At 42.0% G+C, this 22,169-nt stretch overlaps 1 protein-coding gene across 14 annotated transcripts in view; it reads right to left on the bottom strand.

Annotated features, from left to right (window-relative positions):
- The window catches only part of BECN2 (beclin 2), a 157,593-nt gene extending 137,837 nt beyond the window's left edge, over positions 1-19,756 (bottom strand). For 6 of the 14 annotated variants that reach the window (XR_004817655.2, XR_004817656.2, XR_004817657.2 and 3 more), the window contains exons 1-3: positions 19,524-19,756; positions 19,083-19,193; positions 18,342-18,601 (exon numbers count right to left, since the gene is read on the bottom strand). Coding sequence is in view for 6 of the 14 variants with exons in the window: in XM_025430524.3 (XP_025286309.1) it covers positions 8,998-10,251 (1,254 nt within the window). In the remaining 8 variants the exon portion in view is untranslated. Of the gene's footprint in view, positions 1-7,809; positions 8,008-8,029; positions 10,267-18,341; positions 18,602-19,082; positions 19,194-19,523 lie in introns of those variants that run through there. The other 8 variants (XR_004817654.2, XM_025430530.3, XR_003129253.3 and 5 more) reach the window with 7 other exon arrangements.
- Positions 19,757-22,169: the final 2,413 nt, after the last annotated feature.

The raw sequence follows: 22,169 nt of genomic DNA, 5'->3' as shown, positions 1-22,169 counted from the left end.
TGGGTGGCTCAGTGGTTAAAGCATCTGCCTTGGGTTCAGGGTGTAATCCTGGAGTCCCGAATGGAGTCCTTCATTGGTCTCCCTGCATGGAGCCTGCTTCTCCCTCTGCCTGTGTCTCTGCCTCTCTCTCTCTCTCTCATGAATAAAATCTTTAAAAAAAATTTTTTTAAGCCTCAAATTCAGATACAGAGTACAGATTAGTAGGCAAGGGTATGGGCAATGGTGAAGGCGATCAAAAGATACAAAGTTCCAGTTATAAGATAAATAACTTTTATGTATGTATGTAACATACAGTGTGGCGATACAATTAATAGTACTATATTGTATATTTGAAAATTTGCCAAGAGTAGAAGTTCTCACGCCAAGAAAATGCTTAACTATGTGTGGCGATGGATGTTAACTACGCTTATTGTGGTAATCATTTTGCAATACATACATATATCAAACCATTATGTTGTATACCTTAAACTAATACAAGGTCATACATAAATTATCTTTTAAAAGTGCACAATGAAAAAATAAGTGAGAGAAATTGTATGATAAATACATACCAACTTACCCCAAGTTTAAACATCTTACCACAATGATTTTATGAATACATTTTCTTAATTTGCTGAACCACTTCAAAGTCTACTGAAGACACATCTTAAGCCTAAATCTATACATTAGCATTATATTCTCCAACATATCACCTCTAGGAAAATTCACGATTTACCACATATCACCTAATACCAGACTACAGTCAGATTTCCATAATTCTTCCCCAAAATGTCTTACAGTTGTCCAGACCAGGATCCAGTCTGAGTTTTTGACACCCTGCTGCCAGATTCTGTGGGAACATACCCTGAACAAATCTAGATTGACTGGCTCTTTGCAAGGGGGGTGGGTAAAGAAAAGCTGGAAATGCTCCTTGGTAAGGGGTCAGGGCGCTGCGGTTTTGCTCTGGATTGGGTGCTGACAAAAAGCAAAGACAATTCTACGATTTTCTTAAATTTTTTCTAGAAGCAGGAGGACCAAAGCACGAAAGGGAGATGTTTGGCCATTTTTGTGGTTTGGAAAATGTTCTTGTTTTTGTCTGTCCTCAGAGAGGATTACAGAGTGGTCTGGTTTTTGTCTTGCTCCATCTTGGTCACAGAGTGACCTGATTTTTGTTCTGTGAAGTTGTTTGGGTTCGTCAGGAGAACTCCATGACCCAGCTGTTAGCGGCGGGCCTGCTCAGCTGGCGGTACTTCTTTCTCAGGGTTCACATTATATTTGGTTGTTACATCTTGTTTGTTAATCGAATACACCCCTCCTAGTTTTAAAAAGATAATGACTTTTTGAAAGCTCATCTAATCGTCTTGTAGAAAATCTCACATTCTGTATTAATCTGTTTATTTCTTTGTACTAGCATTTAGTTTGTTTCAGGATATTGGAAAATAGGTCTAGGGCCTATAGTAAGATTTACATTAAACTTTTCGAGAAACAAGACTTTACAGGCAATGCCATGAGGTAACACATCCTGCCAGGAGATACGTAATATTAGATCATCTCCTCATTAATGATATTAGGTTTGATAACCTGAGTAAGGTATGGCAGCAAACTCCTTTACTATAAACATACATCAACGAGCTGCTCAGTCTCTGGAATAACCTAGGTACTCCACAAATATCATCCTCCCCAGCCAAGACCCTCCTTCAGCATCTCTGATTACCCTTACCTGAGTCAATTATGTCCTCAGGGATAACAAAATGGTTGTTTTCTATTCGATTGTTCCTTCTACAGTTATGAAGTAGCATTTCTCTCTAAACTATATTCCTTTATTGTTTGGGAATGAACTGCAGTTCCTCCTAAAAGGGTCCATGAATTCTTAGTGATATCAGAAATGGAAGGAGAAAAACACTCATTTGTCTTGATCTGAGGTCTGATAATAGTTAAAATTCAACATGGGAGGGGAAATGATGAAGCACACTCCATCTTTTCTCTGAGAAGTGTCCTTTACGTGGGGAATGGGACTTAGAAATCAAGATCTGGTTACTGAGGACCGGCTTATGGTGACCGGCTTGTTGTTGCTTCTAGAACCTTCAAGTAAACGGAGCTAAGAAAACAACACACTCAAGAATTCATCCTAATATTTCTAGTTCAAATATTGATAGCTTTATCTTACAATATACATAAAATAACTTAAAATTATAAATCAGTATTACTACTACCAATAGAACTACAGGACAATGCTTTTTTTAAAAAATTTTTATTTATTTATGATAGTCACAAACAGAGAGAGAGAGAAATGCAGAGACATAGGCAGAGGGAGAAGCAGGCTCCATGCACCGAGAGCCCGACATGGGATTTGATCCCAGGTCTCCAGGATTGTGCCCTGGGCCAAAGGCAGGCGCCAAACCACTGCGCCACCCAGGGATCCCGGGTTTTAACTTTTGAATAATGTAAATGTTTCATATATTCAAAAAATGTAAAAAATACATCAAAAAGAAATAAGAACCAAGTGAAACTGATAATAAAAACCCGATATCAACCCGGGATCGAATCCCACATCAGGCTCCCGGTGCATGGAGCCTGCTTCTCCCTCTGCCTATGTCTCTGCCTCTCTCTCTCTCTGTGACTATCATAAATAAAAAAAAAAAAAAAAAAAAAAAGAAATATCTACACTCATTTAAAAAAAAAAAAAAAACAAAAGTTAAAACCCTATGAAAAATATGCTCAGATGGGCAGCCCCGGTGGCTCAGCAGTTTAGCACCTGCCTTCAGCCCAGGGCGTGATCCTGGAGACCTGGGATCAAGTCCCAGGTCAGGCTCCCTGCATGGAGCCTGCTTCTCCCTCTGCCTGTGTCTCTGCCTTTCTGTGTGTGTGTGTCTCATGAATAAATAAATAAAATCTTTAAAAAAGAAAGAAAAAATATATGCTCAGAAAAGTCTCACATCCATCTCTATCGCTTCTACTTCACTCCTTCCCTCAACAGGTAACTTAGAATGGACAAAGCTCACTACTGAAAGACATTTGAGACAATAGGTGAAATAGTTTCTTCCTCTGAGTTTTAGGTGAAGCCAAGATATAATTGTATTAATATGGTTATGATATTGGGGTTACATTTGAAAAAGAGTGATAAAGATTTGCAAATCAGTGCATATAGAATGACCATTAGAAATATGATAGGGTTTCCTGGGTGGTTCAGTCAGTTAAGCATCCAATTCTTGGTTTTGACACAGGTCATGATCTCAGGATGGTGAGACAGAGCCCCACATCAAACCCCACATGGAGCTGTGCATCAAGCTCTGCACTGGGCATGGAGCCTGGTTGGAATTCTCTTTCTCCCTCTCCCTCGACCTCTCCCCTCAGTCCACCCAAAAGAAAAATGTGACAAACCTGTCCTCCTGTACCAGATGCCTGGTACTAACCTCTTCTTAAGACAAATCTTTGAAGATCTGGAAGTTGTGTTATATCTTACTTATAGCAAGTTGCTGATTGAAACCCAAACATTACAAAGATCCAACACCCCAGTTCTCCACCTCTAAGAAGCAGAGGTCTCTCCTTTTTACTCTAATTAACCTTCTCAAGAAAAAACAACTTGTTCTTACAGGGTTTTTTTCACTGACCAAAATTTTTTGTATACTTTATCTCATTACTTCAAGCCAAACATGTGAAATAAGCCAGAGGTTGCAAACTAATGGCCTTAGGGCCACATGTGGTCCACGATCTATTTCATTTGGCTCAAAATGTTTTCAAGTATTTTAATTAGGTACTGTGATTTAGAAACTAAAGGAGTTTTCATTAAAATTTTAGATATCTAGGTTCTCCTGAAAAGTTGGAAGTCTTGATGAAGGGACCTAGTATTCCACGTTGGAACTAGATGGAGCTATAAAGCCCCTGGCCCCTTTAGATAGGATATGTGCCAGGCCACATTTTGTTACCATCTTGGCTCTAAGGACATTTGAGTGTGCAGCTCTTCTGAGTTTAAATGTCTCTCCTAAGATGACCCATACTGAGAACTCAATTCGAGGCTTGTTTCCCCTCTACTGTTCAAATCTATAGACTAGCCTTGGCTTTCTAGCCATGTCATTGGACTTTAACCCCTGTCTAGATCCCTGCAGCAAGCTCTGCTCCAAGATCATTGTCTAGAAGCTGGCCCAAGCTGTCCTATGTAGCCACAGATAGAATTACTTAGTGGTCACTGAGAGCCACTGTGATTCCATTAGGAGGCAATCATCTGGGATTCAACCAGCCTCCTCCCAAGTACTTGAAGAAAATTCTAGTTAAGGATTTTTTTCTCTCAAGTGGCATCAAACCTCTGACTCCTTTCTACAAAGCCCCAGGGCTCTAAATGTCAACTGTCTGGTTGGTGGTAAGTATCCAGGACTCAGTGACCCTCCTCACTCTCTAGTAAGTTCTAATCAGAGGTCCCAGACCACCTTCTCATTAATTAGAGCAATGGAGCAAAGAAGGTGTGAGCAAAACTCTGATACCCCAGACCCCAGTGGAAACCTCGACCTCCACTGGCCATTAACCTGAGGGCAGACAATCCAGGCATGCCTCCTGTCTGTCCACCCTGGGCCACTGGCCCTATGCCAGAACTTCTAGGAGCTCTCCTCTCACATACCAGATTCTTCCTTCTAGTATTGAAGCACAGTACAGTCCTTTTTATTTTTTAAGATTTTATTTATTCATGAGAGACAGAGAGAGAGGCAGAGGGAGAAGTAGGCTCTTCACAGGGAGCCCAGTGTAGGACTCCATCCCAGAACCCCAGGATCACGTACTGAGCCAAAGACAGACTCTCAACTGCTGAGCCACCCGGGCATCCCTACAGTCTTCTTTATGGTCCCTGCTCATAATAAATGTCCCACCTTCTTCCACCTGTCATCCATGGCCTACAGTCCCGCTCATTTACTCAAAGCTTTGGAACTTGGGTTTACAGTTTCCCTCACCATCCCAGTTTATCCCACCATGCATTCTCCTTCCACCAATCTCAAAGGTGCCTGAGCTAGATCCTGTTAACAATCCACACCCTGCAACAAATGGTCCATATCCGTACCTCCTCCCACCTTCTCACTAGTCTCTGAGACATAATTCTTTCTGTCCAAGAAGAATCCTCCCAACCTCCTTCACAGACTTACACTTTCTTGTCTGACATTATCAATTTATGTCATGCACACACTATTGTTATTTTTCTACGTCCACCCTTTTATACTGTATAAACTCAGATTTGTCCCAATTTCAAAATTCCTGCTTTATCTATGTCCTTGTCCAAATGGCCAGAGGTCTCAAAAGAATTGTCTGTATTCACTGTCTCTACTTCTTTCCCTTTTGTTCTATCTACTGCTAGCTGGATCCCACTCTCACTACTGACAATTCTCTCATCAAAACCAGCAAAAACTTCCTAACTGCCTAATTGTATTTCTTCTCTTGACTTTCTGGAACCTTTTCCTCTTTTCTCTTTTTCACTCCTGTCTATTTGACTAATTCTGTAACTGTCACCTGCCATGCCTTCCATTGGTTCCTCTAGGACTGGTGTTTTGAGGATACTCCACTCCCAGATTGCTGTCTTGACCAATGGTCAGTCCTCTATAGTCTACATTGCTTCTAAAAGTGAGTTTGTAACTTCTAGGGACTTGTCTGCTGTGGTCAAGTGGCTCTGCACTGACTAGAAATCTAAACTCCTTGCATAGCATTGATGGCCTTCCAAGACAGTGCTCTTTTCTGACTTTCCATCTTCTCTCCCTGAGCAGCAAGCTCCATCCCTGAGTTCCAGTCCTGATACTGAGCCCCTGATTTTCTCCCTTCCTTTACTTTCTCTTCATTCCAAATGCCTGCTCCATTAAAATAAAAATTGTGATTAATAAAAAGGCCCCAATGGGTCTGGAAGTTTGCATTTCTTACATGCTCTGAGGTGATGCTGGTGGGGCTGTTCCAGACCTCACTTTGAGAAGACTAGAACTTCTTGTTCTAAAAGTGATTTACCTAAGTCAGTCACAGAAGGACAAATAATCCCCTATAATTCCACAGTTATGATTCCATCTTTATGAGGTATCAAAGAATCAGATCTATAAAAGCAAGGAGTACAATGGTGGCTACCAGGGGCAAGGGGAGGGGGAAACAGAGTTGCTAGTCAGTGGGTATAGTTTCAGTTGTGCCAAGTGATTAAGTTCTAGCCACTGGCAGGAAAACAGTGTCTATAGTTAACCACGTTATACAACACACTTAAAATCCAATAGAAGGTACATTTCATGTTAAGTGTTCTTACCACACACATGTAAAATGAAAAAGAAACTAGGGCAGCCCTGGTGGCTCAGCAGTTTAGCGCCACCTTCAGCCCAGGGCATGATGCTGGAGACCAGGGATCAAGTCCCATGTTGGGCTCCCTGCATGCAGCCTGCTCCTCCCTCTGCTGTGTCTCTGCCTCTGTCTCTCTGTGTCTCTCATGAATAAATAAATAAATAATCTTTAAAAAAAAAAGAAAAATAAACTAAACTAATTTACCTTTTATTTAAGGTGTCTAAACTCTTGGCCTAGTAGTGTCTGCCATTCAAATGATTTCAATAAAAAATATGTATCTGTGTGAGAAATTTGGCAAGAGGTGGGGGGCGGGGATGGAGATGGATAGTCACAAAATGGGGTAGAATAACACAACAGCAGGTTAACTTGATGTCTAGTCACATACCTTAATTTCTTTTATTATAAGAAAGACTATACATACCAGAGAATATTTATAAACCACAAAGAAGAAAATAAAAGTTCCCATAATCTCACTGCTCAGTATAATTCAGTGATTTATTCATTCAACTATGCATTGATCGTCTACCAGTGGCAGGCACTGAGGAGACAGAGATACACTGCAAAGGAGATATAGTCCATGACTTGACAAGGGCTATCATCTAGATGGAGGGGTAGCAAACTCTGACCCATGGGCCAAATCCAGCCTGCTATTTTGATGAATCTACTCACTAAAACACAGCTGTGCCCATTTATTTATGTATCTTCTGTGGCTAGCTTTACTCTTTAGTAGCATGAAGGAGTAGTTCTTACCATTGAGTAGTTGCAACAGAATCACATGATCAAAAACCCTAAAATATTTTGTCTTTTATAGAAACAAATTTTCCAACTCCTGCTCTAGGGAAAATTGATAACATAGTTTTCTATGCTAAGGGCCTTTTGCAGAATATTCTTAGCTATTTGATGATTTTGAACCCTTTCAAAGTTCTTTTTTCTTTTAATTTGAGAGAGAGAGCATACATTAGCAGAGAGGCAGAAGGAGGGAATCTCAAGCAGACCCCCTGCTGAGCACAGAGCCTAGCTGGGGGCCCAGTCTCACAACCTGGAAATCCTGACCTGAGCCAAAGTCAAAAGTCAGAGACTCAACTGAGCCACCCAGGCACTGCCCACAGTTCTTTTCCTGATTGTTGCCTTTATAAAAAATACATTTTTTTGTATTTGTATTTACTTTGTGGTTACTGAATTTCTTGATTGATTTAATTATAATCATTTATCTGTTGATTAATTTTGATACTATTATAGTTATTTCATATAAAAACAATTTTTTCCTTTCTAGTCTCTACCTCTTTAATTTTTTATGTATTGAACTGGCTAGGATCACCAATATATGTCAAATAGAAATGCTGATAAGCAGTATCCTGTCTCTTTCCTAATCACAAGGGGAGAGTTTAAAACAAACTTTTATGGAAGTACCATTACATTCAAAGGATACATTGTTTTTGGATTTTCTCTACTTTTCTGAGTTTTCATGTTTTATAACTTGACCTTTGTACTTAATATATAAGCATTGTCATTAAATATTATATAATTAAATATTCCTCTATAACATCTTAATACCTATATGGCATTCCATCATAGGCTTAGACCTTTATTTAACCAATCTCCTGGTGTCTTAGATCCATATACATAAGGAAGAGCTTGGGCAAAGGATGGAGGAAGTTTGGACTTCTGGAATAAGGTGCTGGAAGAACTCTGAGGTGACGAAGAACTAGGGAGACATGCAGAGACCCAGAGCTGAATTTTATCCTGAAAGCAATGGAGAAGCAGCTGAAAAATGATTCAATTTGCATTTTTAATAAGTTCTCTAGCTGACTCCTTTAAAGATTTGAGAAAGGAAGCGAGCAAGCTAGCAAGAGTATAAGTGGGAGGATCGGCAGAGGGAGAGGGAGAAGCAGACTCCTCATTGAGCAGGGAGCCCAACTTGGGACTCATCCCAAGAGCCCAGGATTATGACCTGGGCCAAAGGCAGAGCTTAACCGACTGAGTCACCCAGACACCCCCACCCCTGCTGACTCCTTTTAAGTCTTCAGCTCTCCCTAAAAGTTCACCTGATGACTCCCAACTGATGATCGGATTAACCTGTCAGCCAAGATGTTACCAGTCCTCTGGCCACAACCCCACCAGGTCAGTCTCGACATAATGGCACAGCCCAATATGACACACTTTAAATCACTGAAGAACATATAGAAATTTATTGAAAGCTTTTCAGGGATGAAGGAGGGGTTTACACAATATATGGCAGCAAAAACTTATAAATATATTTGAATATTCCCTGCAAAGGGTTTACACAATATATGGCAACAAAAACTTATAAATATATTTGAATATTCCCCGCAAAAGTCCTACTACATATATTAGTGGCCCAAATACTTTTATGAAGACTCTAGCTTTCTCCTTACCACCTCTTCCCTTGGCCCCACCCTAGTGCTCTTCTCTGCATCTCTTGATCTTTTTTCTGTACTATTAATCTGATCATCTAGTAATTCAGTCTTTGTTGACATTTTGGATGTTTGTTCAGGTGGGGAATAAGGGAACAGGAAAGTACAAGGAAGAGAGGACAAAAATATGCAGGGGAAGATAGTAATGGCTTTTGGTTTGCTCTCAGCAATTAATGCTGGAGTCACCACTCATTTTTAGAGTTATAACACGTTATATCCCTCAATTTTACAACTTCTGGTATTTTCACAAATAAAATATTTTAAAGTAAAAAAAAATCTCCCCTCTCCCTCATAGAAGTCATTCTTGATATCTTAAAGAAACCCAAGTGAGACTACACTTAAGATTTATAAGCATGAGCTTGAGTGCCTTTGTCCACTGCTCCTCTGTGTTCAAGTATGTTCTGATGGAATAGAACTCACCAGTGCTTCCAGAGTCCTCCATTAGGCCATTCTTCACATGAATCCTGCAGGGTAGGCAAAGACCCCACTTTCCTTTCTCAGCCTCTTCCTTAAACTGTTGCATGCAGTCCAAAAAAGCCATCATTGCCTGGTCAAACTTGAGGTCCAAGCAAGTGCTCTGCCTCATGATGCAGAACAATGGCAGCTCAACAGGGTCATTTGTTAAAGACTTCAAATAGGACCGGTTTCCACAGGGAATGAGTTGATACCTCCGAAACTCCAGCCCAATCTTGTTGGATAGGGCAAGGAGCAACAAAGCTGTCTGTCCCCAAGCCATGTTAATCTCCTTCCAGCTCACAGGGACAGTGGGGAGGCAGCCCAATCTGAAGCTATTGATGATGCCCACAGGGCCATCATACCTGATCTCAAAGGTGGCACTGAAGACACTGGTCTTCTTCAGCCTGCCCCACTGGATTTGGGCATGTCTCAGCTGCCTTTCCATGCTCTTCAGCTCATCCTGCAGTTCCAGTTGCTGCCATTTCAAGTTACTGTAGTCCTTCCAGTACTGCTTGTCCTGTTGTTCCAGCATCTCAGTCTCTGCCTGGGCTGCCTCAAGATCCTCTGCAACTCTTTCTTGTTTATTCTCCACCTCCTTCAGCTCTTGGACCAGCCTTGCCTCCTCCAGCTCCAGGCCCTCCAGTTCCTCCTGCAGTGTCTTCATCTCCTCCTCACATATTCTCCCCCTCCAATATTTGTAGTGCTCGTTCTCAGAGTCTACAATAATGAGTTGAGTATCCAGCACCTCTAAAAGTTTGTCAGTACAGTCTTCACATAGGGGGTGATCCACATATTTTTCACCAGTGAGGATGTCAAAAATGTCCCTGGTAGTGTTCTGGATGTTACTGAGTGTTCTTGCAGAGTCAAACTTCCCAAGCAAGATGAAGTTCTTAGGACTGTCCCCGAACATCTTGCCATCTCCAGGGAGGGTAGAGCAGGAGGCATCTGGCAGCTTTTCAGTATCTATCTCCACCTTGGAGGTAGGGCCACGTACCAGGGTTTCTCTTGGCTCCTGCTGAGCTGACGTGAATGTGGAAGCTGCAGGTCTTTGGGTGGTCTCAAGGCCCAAGGTCCCCGTGGACTGGCTCAGCCTCATGGGCTGCCTGCAGCCCTGGCAGATGAAGCGGATAGAAGACATGGTGAAGGCTTCAGCTCTTACTCTGATTCCACGTTTCCTCTGGTCCCCACTTACTTATCCATTTATATCTTTTTTAAGCTTCTTTAAAGTAGTGATTCTTTTAAAATGCGTATTTCATCTTGTCACTCTTCTCCTTAAAACCTTACATTGATACCCTCCTTAGATACCTTTAGGCCTCCTTTAGCTCCTTTTAGACAAATGATTCTTTCTAAAAGGAAAATCTGATCATCTCACTTTGTCCTTTAACATTTCCAAGATGTATCTTAAGAGTAATCTTTATAAACTAAGCTTTCATCATGGTACTTCCCTCCTTAAAATGGTATTACACTCTTATCTTACCTTAAAATTAAATCCCATCATCTTAACCTGACACCAAGGCCTCTGCTCATGTTCCCACCTATTTCTCTCCCAATTTCCTGCTGCCTTCACCCATGGGCTTCTCTATGGTCCCTTGAGTGATGGATGGAAATCATCTATTATACAAAGTATGCCTTTCTTACCCTGATACTTCTCCCCAAAGTATTGGGGAATAGCAGAATAAGTTTGGAATTGCTTTTGATGTCATAGTTAATCCTGAGTCCTGATTCATCCTTGGGAGTAGAATGGCAAAGTATATTCATTGCTAAAGGCTAAATCTCATTTTAAGTACCCATCCACCAAATGTCCACCAAAACCAAACAAATCAAAGCCACACCTAGCTTTGAGCTTGAACCAGCCTAGACAGATGATGCTCCAAATAAACTAAGGAACACAGTGGCAGAGTACAGACTGTTTCAGACTCTGGTTTATCTAACTGAGTGATGGCCTTCAGGATAATCCAGAATCCAACTGTGGAGCCTTCCTTTAGTGAAGGAATGAGTGGAAGTGAGTGTCACTTTTAGTTGGGAAGGAAATCTCTTATTTCTGGAGATCTTCCTTCCAATTCTTACCTCTTCATCCCAAGGTCTCCTTTGGGAAGATTAGGGGGAGCCCAAGAGTGAGGATTCTATGGGTTAGAGGGTATAAGGGACTGGGGTTTTATGCACTACTGTATTGCCAGCACTTAGATGAATTACCTTATCCCTCTTCCCTTTCCAACTTTTGCTCCTTTTTTGGGGCCTTTTCACACACCTCCAGGGAAGATTTGTCTGTACCTTCTATCTCCAATTCCTCTCCTTCCATTCTCTCTTAAACTCACCATGATTCAACTTTAATCTCAGCAATCTATAGAAAGTCCTCATATCAAGGTCACAGATGTTACCTATGTTGTTAAATTTAATCTTGGTGGAATAGGAAGAAAGATCTTTAGCCAAAAGCGAGTATGAGGAAGAGATGTGAGAGTCACCTAGGTGAGCAGGAGAGTGAATGGAGGAGAGAAGTGGTATGATTGCTCTTCACTTGTAAAAGTACACATGGGACTTGCTGTAATGATTAAGTGTACATTTTTGTCCAGCCACTCACCTCCATGGGTTTGTCAAGCAAGCAAGACTAAGCCAGGGAGGCAGGAGAGAAGATGCCAGCAGGGAAGTAGTTAGGAAGGTTGACTGCAATATATACTGGGAAAGAACGGGGATGGGAGGGAGACACAGGGAAAAGGTGGAAGAGTTGATGTACTTCTGTTCTGGGAGGTTGAGGGGGTGTTGGAGTCAGGATATTAGGAGACCAAATGAGTAAATACAGGAGGTAGCCAGAGGGTGTGCATAAAATGGATACAACAGAGGACTTACTCCCTGCAGTCCATAATCATCTTTCATCTCCCCATCCTGAAACAAATGACCTTTGTTTGGCTCCTCCAGGCATATGGCACAGTATTCTGGAGCCAGAGGGACTTAGATTCTAATCTTGATTATTTAACAGATTATTTAGCCCCTTTGATGCTCAGATTCTTCATTTGAAAATGAATGAAACAGAAGCCATCATAAGAGGATTGTTTGATGAGTAACCAAGATGATGTTTGGAACCTCAAACAGCATTAGTTTCCTCTGACTCCCAGTCTCCAATATGGCTGGTCCTGGCTTTCTCCTCCTTGTGCACCTTAAACTTCTCAAAAGAGAAGTTCACTACTTCTCACTGTTTCCAGTCCTCATCAAACCTCTTTCAACCTCTGCAGTCTGGCATCTGTCTCCATAATTAATGGGATAAAATGGTTCTTGCTAAGGTCAGCTATTAATTAAGTAGCACACCCCAAAGCATCTTTTCTGTTCTCTTCTGAATTGGTGCTCATTCTTTAACATTTGACGTGATTAGGATACCTGGGTGGCTCAGCAGTTGAGCATCTGCCTTTGGCTCAGTGCATGATCCCGGGTCCAGGGATCGAGTCCCACATCGGGCTCCCCGTGAGGAACCTGCTTCTCCCTCTATGTCTCTGCTTGTCTCTGTGTATCCTTCATGAATACATAAATAAATCTTAAAAAAAAAAATTCAAGGCTTTGTATACCCATGTTCATAGAAGCCTCATTCATCATAGCCAAAAGGTAAAAGAAAACTGCATGCCCATCAATGAATAAATGGAATGGATAAACAAAATGTGGTATATATATATATATGCACACACACACAGTAGATATACAGTAGAGTATTATTCAGTCTTAAAAAGGAAAGAAATTCTGACTCATGCAAGAATCTGGACATTTGAGGCTGTTATGCTAAGTGAAATAACCCAATCACAAAAAGACAAATATTCATGATTCCACTTAAATGAAGTACCTAGAGTAGCTAGTGTGGAGGCCGAGAAAAATTAAGGCCATCCCACCTAAAGTTTAGCATTAGCACAAGTACAGCCATCTTAGGCCCCTGTGAATAAGAGCTGAACTTTACAGAAAAAACTGCAGAATGTCCTCAATGTCCTCGGCAGGTAATCCCATATCAGAAAGACAACAGAGCTCAGAATTGCCCTCAGCAGAGAATCCCATATCAGAAAGAAAACAGAGCCCACGCCCATGGTAGAAAATCCCCTAGACCAGCCTAATTCTTCCATCCCTTCTGGAAATCCCCTAGACCAGCCTATAAAAAACTCAGCTGTAATCCACTTCGGGGTCCAAGTCCCTGCTCCACTGTGTTGGGTATACTTGGACCCAGGCTCGAGCTTGCTAATAACCCTCGTGTGTTTGCATCCGTGTCGGCTCCTTGGTGGTTTCTCGGATTCGCAATCTTGGGCACAACAGCTAGATACAATTTATAGAGAAAGAAAGTAGAACAGTGGTTGCCAGGGGTTGGGGGAAGAAAGGTCCTCTATAAATCATTGTGATATTGTGATTTACACACACACACACATATATTTGTCTTCTAAATTCATGCCACAAAACTCCTAACCCGTGGAATTTCCTAGGCAAAGAGAGGGATCAAGGTGTCTTTTGTTATGTTAATGAAGCAACTATCCGAAAGCTAAAGTTGAGGGCTGATTATCAGGAGAACCAGCCATGTGATTGGAGGGTTGGAACTTTTAGCTCCACCCCCTGACCTCCAGGAGGGGAGTGAGGCTGGAGATTAAATCAATGACCAATGGCAGGTAATTTAATCAACTGTGTTTATGTAATGTAGTCTCCATGAAAACCTAAAAAAGGAGTTGGCTCAGAGAAGTTCTGGGTTGGTGAACATGTGGCAATGTGGGGAGAGTGGTAATCCTGGAGAGGGCATGGAAGCTCAACAACCTTCCCACATACCTTGCTCTATGCATCGCTTTCATCTGACTCATTCCTAAATTATATCCTTTTATAACAAATTGGCAATCTAGTAAGTAAATGTTTTCCTGAGATCTGTTAGCTGCTCTGGCAAATGAATCAAATCTGAGGAGGGGTCCAAGGAATTATTTGGTCACAAGTCCAGATGATAACCTGGACTTGAAGTAATTGGCATCTGAAGTGGGGAATTTCCCAGTTGGTGTCAGAATTGCTTCGTGTGAGGAAAAAAAACACACTGGAACTGGGAGCAGAATGCTAGTTGGTGTTAGAGTATTCAGGTGATAGTGTTTAATGGGTGCAGAGTCTTAGTTTGGAAAGATGAAAAGTTCTGGAAATGATGATGGTGGTGATGTTTGCATATGTGGGGAGGAAAAACTATTCTACCCTTCAAATTCTTCTGGCAGGCCTAAGAATTAAATTGACATGACAGATTAACTGGAGAAGATAACATTTAATTTCATAAGTAAGGAAAATCAACAAAAACATGAAATTCCAAACACAGGCAAAAATGAGGTATATATGTTGTCCTGAACTAAGGAGAAGGAATTGGGGTCTGGGATTTCCAAGGGAAAGAAAGCAATATGCAGGAAGATGAAAAGGGGTAAATGTTTGGTAAACAAATGTTTGCTGGGCTTTTCAGAAACAGAGAAATTTTTAACAAATAGATTGCTAAAATTCATCCTCCCTGTCTACTATTCCTCATTCATATTATACTGCAGTTGTCTATGGTGATCGCTCCCATCCTGGAGCAGGTACTCCAAATAAATTTTTTTAGAAATTTGGGAGAAGGTTGAAATTTCTTAAGACTTTTGGTCCTTGGGCAGTCCCGGTGGTGCAGCGGTTTAGCGCCACCTGCAGCCCAGGGTGTGATCCTGGAGACCCAGGATCGAGTCCCACATCAGGCTCCCTGCATGGAGCCTGCTTCTCCCTCTGCCTGTGTCTCTGCATCTCTCTCTGAATGAATAAATAAATAAATCTTAAAAAAAAAAAAAAAAGACTTTTGATCCTTGATGGTTTTCATTTCAAGAGAATCTGCATGCTGAAGTGACACTTCCAGGGTGATTCATTCTGAACTCCACACAATGTAAGTGTACTTAATACCAATGCACACTTAAAAATTGTAAAGATGGGGATCCCTGGGTGGCGCAGCGGTTTGGAGCCTGCCTTTGGCCCAGGGCGCGATCCTGGAGACCCCGGATCGAATCCCACATCGGGCTCCCGGTGCATGGAGCCTGCTTCTCCCTCTGCCTGTGTCTCTGCCTCTCTCTCTCTCTCTCTCTGTCTCTGTGACTATCATAAATAAATAAAAATTAAAAAAAAAATTAAAAAAAAAAAAAAAAAAAAAAAAAAAAAAAATTGTAAAGATGGTATTTTATCAACATTAAAATATAATGAAAGAAATTAAAGGGCCTTTCTAAAGTGACTCTCTCTCTGCAGTGTCCTTGGGGTAATAAGATAGCTATTAGGAACTTTCCTAGAGATTTAAAATGTCCTGGGACTCTCAGATGGGCTCAAAGTACAAGATCCATCATAAACTAGAAAAAATAGAGCTCAAAAATGCTAAGCAAATATGCCTCTGTTTGCTATGATTAAAATGAAAAAAAAAATCTGTTATGTGTCTCTTACCACTGTTTAAAAACCTCAACGTTGCATTGGCGTATGGGCCTCAGAACCTCCACAGACTTTGGCTGTGGCCTCACAGTGGCCAGTGTGGGAACGCCAGGTGTTTTACGACTGCAGAGGGCCAGGCCCAGATGTTACTGCAGGCCCAGACGTGACTCACTCAGGATGGGAAGGCAATGCTCATAGTTACAGAAGAGCCCAGATTTCTGGTTCACATAAGAAACTTTTAAAGGGAATTTTAAGCTTTATTTCATTTTGCTTTGCTTTGCTTCCTTGCAAGGAAGACTTCAGGGAAGTTAATCATGACAAGCCAAAATGGGAATATTTTTTTTTTCAAGACTCAGACCATCAAAAGAGCCAAGATACTGGCTTTCTTTCCCAGGTCAGATGCTGATTTAGAAGTCATCTCCACTCATAGTCTGCTTAGTTAAATTCTGTGAAACTGGGATCCCTGGGTGGTGCAGCGGTCTGCCTTCAGCTCAGGTCATGATCCTGGAGACCCGGGATCGAGTCCCACATCGGGCTCCCTGCATGGAGCCTGCTTCTCCCTCTGCCTGTGTCTCTGCCTCTCTCTCTCTCTCTCTCTCTCTCTCTCATGAATAAATAAATAAAATCTTAAAAAGAAAAAAACTCAAAACTCTGTGAAACGGGTGCAATGCTAGCAATTAAACATTGCTCACAATAGTTGGTTGTGGGCAAAGACATCTGCACTATGCCCCCTCAGTGTTCTGCACAGTGTGTAGTATCAAGTAAGTGTTCAGTAAACCATTGCTAGATTCTGCATGCATTACTAATGCATTGAAGTGCTCAGTCTGAGAGACTGGTGCTCCCACCTCCTGCCACTCCCCACTATTTCTATCTAAAGCCATGCCAGAAAAATAAAATATAATATAGATTTAAAAATCTGTAATGAAATATAAATATAAAAAATCTAAAATAAAATATAGATTTATGCAGAGCTAACTTGTTCATATAAAATAAATATTCTCTATTTGCAAAAAGATTCACAGAATTCCTACAAATAGATTGCTGGCTAATGTGCATTACTGAACATTAACACTTTATAATCAATATTAAAATGTTGGGAGTCAATGCCAGTTGAAGGGCAGAATGTTCCAAGTCAATCTACCCGTGAAGATTGATCTCTTTCACCTGTGCATTGGCACATGCATCCATTGGTCTCAGCAGATGTCACTTGACATATTTACCCCTCCACTAGACTATATGCCTCTTGAGAATATTGTTGAAATCCATCTTGTATCTTTAACATTCATTCATCCATTCTGTTCCTTCTTTTCCTTTTTTTTTTTTTTTTTTTTTTTTTTATATTGCTATGGAAGGGCTTCCAGATACCATGACTCTAACTCAAATAATCCTGTACAGGGGACAGCTCATTCTAAAATATACTGGTAATTTTTTTTTTTCAAAGAACCGCATGCTAATCATAATGATTTGATAATTGAACTAAAAATCTAGGAGTATCCATTTATTGCACATACTGGATTGCTATCCTTTGTCACAGGAGTGTCTTTAGAAATTGCTGCTGATGATATATCATTGCCACACAAGAAAACTGTGAGGATCACCCACTCCCCAAGTCCATGGCTATATGAACATGGAAAGCACGATCATCAATATTTGGGCTCAGGCATTAATTCTCATCATCCTCATAATCATTAGCAAGGAGAGGAAGGTCCTCAGAAAGCAGTTGAAGTCTTGATGCCTTAAACCAGTCCCTTCAAGATCATGAATGCTCACAGGCAGGACTGTATTTTATATGTAAGGACAAACTAGCAGGAGACAAACTGCTGCCTGCCCCTGGATAATACCCACTGCTTTTGATGTTCTCATTGATGCCACAGGCCCCATTTCATATATTTTTCCACAGTCTAAGACTAAATTAATATAACTGCCCACTTATAGCCTTTTCTAGGATTTAGGACATTTGGTGGCCTAAAGATTTCTTCTACTCTGTTATGGTTCAGTGGAAGATCTCTGGCCCAAGATTCAGGAGGCTTGATTTCTGATCATAATTAACTATAGACAGTTTTTCTCTGTACTTCAGTTTTCTTATTTGTAAAATAAGGGATGTGGAGCAAGTGATATTCAAAGTCCTTACAACATCACTTATTATAAATTTCCCATCTCTTGTTAGGCTAGGTTGCCAACTAGTTCTTGTCCCTACCCCATACTCCCTCCTAACCTCCACAATAATATCACTGAAAAATAATTTGAGAACTAGAATGTATTAAATGCATAAGCTTATACCCAAAGATAGCCAGGTGATATAACCATATGACTATGGACTACGTTTTCACTTATTTTGGTAGTTTGGGCTCAGTGGTTATGTTTGAGACGCTTTTTCAAGGACAAAGAAGTTGGTTATTGTTGTCATATTCTTGTCTACACACTCACAATGGGCCTAGGAATCACAGCTCAGAATGGATTGGAATGGTGGGAAATTGTGTGGACCTAGGGCCGGTGGAAATCACAGAAAAGGAAGGAAGAGGGGGCCACCACCAGCTGTCAGGGCACAAGTTAAGTGTCATGGCACTTGGAAGAGTGAGGTGAGGGTCTGGAAAAGACAAGGAAATAGAGACTCATGGGATGCTCAGGGTACTAAGACTGGGATGGAGGCCAACGTTGTTGGGGCCAGTGTGATCACTGGCCAGCTGGCTTGACATTCAAATTTGGGCTGGCAACAATACTGGTTCATCATCCTCACCATTGGTTCACTGAATCCTGCACTTCTGGTTCACTTCTTACCTGACATGTTCCTGGCTTAGTGTGGCAATTGTATTATTGTCAAGCAAATATTCATCCTTCTCTCCTCTAGTGGGAATTATTTTGGACCATGGACTTTGGGCTGAAGTGACAGCATGCTAGTTCCAACACCAAAAGTCTCCTAGCCCTCTGGTGCTCCTGTCTTCCACAATGAGAATAGCATATCCTATGGAGGATCTCTCTTTCTGCTTCCATCCCCAGGTAAGAAGGCATCTGGAGCACAGCCCAGCCAACCTGCAAAACTCCAAGTAAGAAATACATGCTTGGGTTATAAAACCATTGAAACTTGGGATTTATTATCACAACAATGTGAATCTTTCTGAAACAAGCAACAGGATCTCAGGTGAGTATCAGAATCCCTCAGGTGGCTGGGCTTTGGGCCTAGGCATATTTGACATCAAACCCAAAACCATGCTCTATATTAAAACATGACTGACTCTGGTCTTTGATGAGTAAAGCAATAGCTGACTTAGGATGAAAAAATGACCTTAGAGAAAATGCTAACTGAATATTCCCTCAGTAGCCCTGGTATAAGAGCCCCATATCCTCCCAGGAGTGGACATCCTGATGGGAGCTCTGCATCGGCAATGCAGCCTTAGAGGCTATAAGGATGCAAATGGCGGGCCCTTCTCTCCTTCTCCCCACCTGTGTACATACACAGTATAGTTAGAAAGAGACACAGACCAGCATCCTGGAGAAAATACGATCAGGCTGCTCCAGTACCTTCAGGGAGAGTGGAAACAATGTGATCCCATCTGACAAAAGCCTTGGCTCCTCTCCTCTCGTGAGTCACCCTTGCAGGTGTTTGCAACCCTTGGGATGAAAAATGATGCTCTGGAATAAAGAAGCATTGCAGGGTTTACTAATCCCTTACCACTGGAAAGTAGGAAAGGGAAAAATATGGAACATGGAATGGAAAGCCAGTTTGGAAATCAGCTGGGGGAGGACAGCATGTCTTCACAGAGTCATCTGGAAAAGGTAGTTGCAATATATTTTTCAAAGATCCTGAGTATTTTTTTGTTTTCCAAATATACTGCATTCAGGGTCAGACTGGCCCTGAAGGCAGTTCAACATGGCCCTCTGGCCCAGGAAGAAACTCCTCTGACAGTGTTCAACCTCCTCCTGCCCTGTCACTCTAGTGTCTGGGAATTTACCCAGTCTTACCCCTCATCAACGTTGGAAGACCATTCTCGGTTAGGCAGTACTGGGAGTTTTCTTCTCTCTAGAACATGCTGAACCCTCCTCCTGAGTCTGTGCCCTCATCTTCCCAGCTGGCTCTGCAAGCCCAGAAGGCTGATGATCATATCTTGGGCCTTTGGCTTTACCTCCCCAAGAAGGCCTTTCTGTGCAGTGGGTCTCCCCAGACACCCTCCCTAAGAGCACCTTTACCAAACTTAATGCCATCTACAGTGACTTGTGGTTCAGCTGTTGATCATGTCTCTCCATCACAATGGGAGCACTGTCAAGTAAGCAACTGCCAAGCTTGCTCATCCCTGAGGCTCTGGTGCCTGGCACCTCACAAGCTCACTGTGTGAATGACTGATTGCACCTTTGTATCATCTCTGAAAGCCAACTATCATTTTGCTATTAACTGCTGAGTTCTGTCCCAATTCTTCCTTTTTTTTTTTTTAATTTTTATTTATTTATGATAGTCACACACAGAGAGAGAGAGAGAGGCAGAGACACAGGCAGAGGGAGAAGCAGGCTCCATGCACTGGGAGCCCGACATGGGATTCGATCCCGGGTCTCCGGGATCGCGCCCTGGGCCAAAGGCAGGCGCCAAACTGCTGCGCCACCCAGGGATCCCCCAATTCTTCTTTAAAAATGCTGCTTGGGGGATCCCTGGGTGGCGCAGCGGTTTGGCGCCTGCCTTTGGCCCAGGGCGCGATCCTGGAGACCCGGGATCGAATCCTACATTGGGCTCCCGGTGCATGGAGCCTGCTTCTCCCTCTGCCTGTATCTCTGCCTCTCTCTCTCTCTCTCTCTCTCTGTGTGTGTGACTATCATAAATAAAAAAAATTAAAAAAAAAAAATGCTGCTTGGGGTGCCTGGGTGGCTCAGTCAGCTAAGCATCCAACTCCTGATTTTGGTTCAGGTCATGATCCTGATCAGAGGGTCATGAGATCAAGCCCCACATTTGATGCTCAGCACCTGGAGTCTGCTTGAGATTCTCTCTCTGTGCACCCCCCCCCCGGCTCTTTTTCTTTCAAATAAACAAAAATAAATAAAATCTTTTTTAAAATATTGCTTAATTTTATCACATAAGTAATACATGAAAATTTATCAGTACAGAGAATTCAGGTCCTTCTGAGAAAAGGTGAAACAGAGCAAGTCCACCTTTCCTTCTTCTCTCCCTCTAGACCCTCTCCCTTCCCCAGGTAAACTCCGCAAGTTTTTGTTCTCTTTTGTCTAACTGCGATATTGTAATTTATAATAAATATATATTTGATATATATATATAATATTTTTTTTCACAGAGCTTTATGCTTTTTATTTTATAGCCTTTCAACTCCCATGTGAAGTAGAACAGATATGTTACAGAGAAGTGACTCACCTACATCTAACAGACATTAAACAGTCTGGGCATAAAGCACCTAAAGCTAAGAGCCCCAAGCCTAGTCACTCTGAGGCCTTCATTTTACTTTTTAAAAGAACATTAAGTTCTTCAAATCAGGGACACCGCACCAGGAACCATCTTCATCATCATCATTATAATCCCAACGAGGTGTGGCTTGCTAACTCACACAGCTTCCAGCAGGTTCTGAGCTTCCTCATCATATGCTTCTTTGCACACCCCCTTCCTGGTACAGACTTCCTAAAAACTTCTGAGTTTTCTAAGGCGAATGATCAAGGTGTCTTTTGTTATGCTAATAAGGTGACTTTTGGACCTTGCCTGAGGATGGGACCTGATTGCCTACGATTAGAGGGTTGGACTTTTCAGTCCCACCCCCAAGACCTTCAGGCTGGGGAGAAAGGCTTCAATCACCAATGGCCAGTGATTTCTTCAATCATGCGTATGTATTGAGGCCTTCATAAATCCCAAAAGGACAAGGTTGGAAAAGCTTCCAGGTTGGTGAACACATGGAGATTCAGGGTGAGTGATGTGCCCAGAGAGAACATGGAAACTCTATACTCCTTGCTCATACCTTGTACTATGCAACTCTTCCATCTGGCTATTCCTGACTTCTATCCTTTTATAACAAACCAGTGATCTAGTACGTGAAATGTTGCTCTGAATTCTGTGAGCCACTCTAGCAAACTAATCAAACCCAAATGGGTCTTAAGAACCTTTGATCTGTAGCAAGTCAGAAGCCCAGGTGTCAACCTAGATTGTGATTTGGGAGCGGGAGGTTGGGGGTAGCCTTGTAGGACTGAGCCTTTAACATGGGATCTGATGCTATCTCCAGGTGGACAGTGTCAGAATTGAGCTGAATTGTAGGGCACCTGGCTGGTGTTGGAGAATTGCCTGTTGGTGTGGGAAATCCCTTCTGACACCAAGCTGGTATTAGGTACCAAGCCTTCTCTAAACTTTTCCTTTCTATAATTCACATATCTGTGACATAGAGGCATCCTTTCATGTAAATGAGTTTTAATTTTCTTTAACAATGACTAGAATATACCCATTATGGTGTCTGCCTCTATAGGATGGCGGCCCCCAAATGAGGGGTGACAATCAGGTGGAAGCCAGTGGCAGAGGAGAACAAAGGCAGAACAAAGGAGATAGATGTTTATTAAACAGACTGCATGGGAGCTGCAGGCAGTCAACAGAAGAGAGGCTGTCTGCAACCCGGCAGTGGGTAGGTGCTGTAT

The sequence above is a fragment of the Canis lupus genome, chromosome 7 (genome assembly GCF_003254725.2).
Source record: "Canis lupus dingo isolate Sandy chromosome 7, ASM325472v2, whole genome shotgun sequence".
NCBI classification, from domain to species: Eukaryota; Metazoa; Chordata; class Mammalia; order Carnivora; family Canidae; genus Canis; species Canis lupus.
This window is presented reverse-complemented; position numbering and strand designations above follow the sequence as displayed.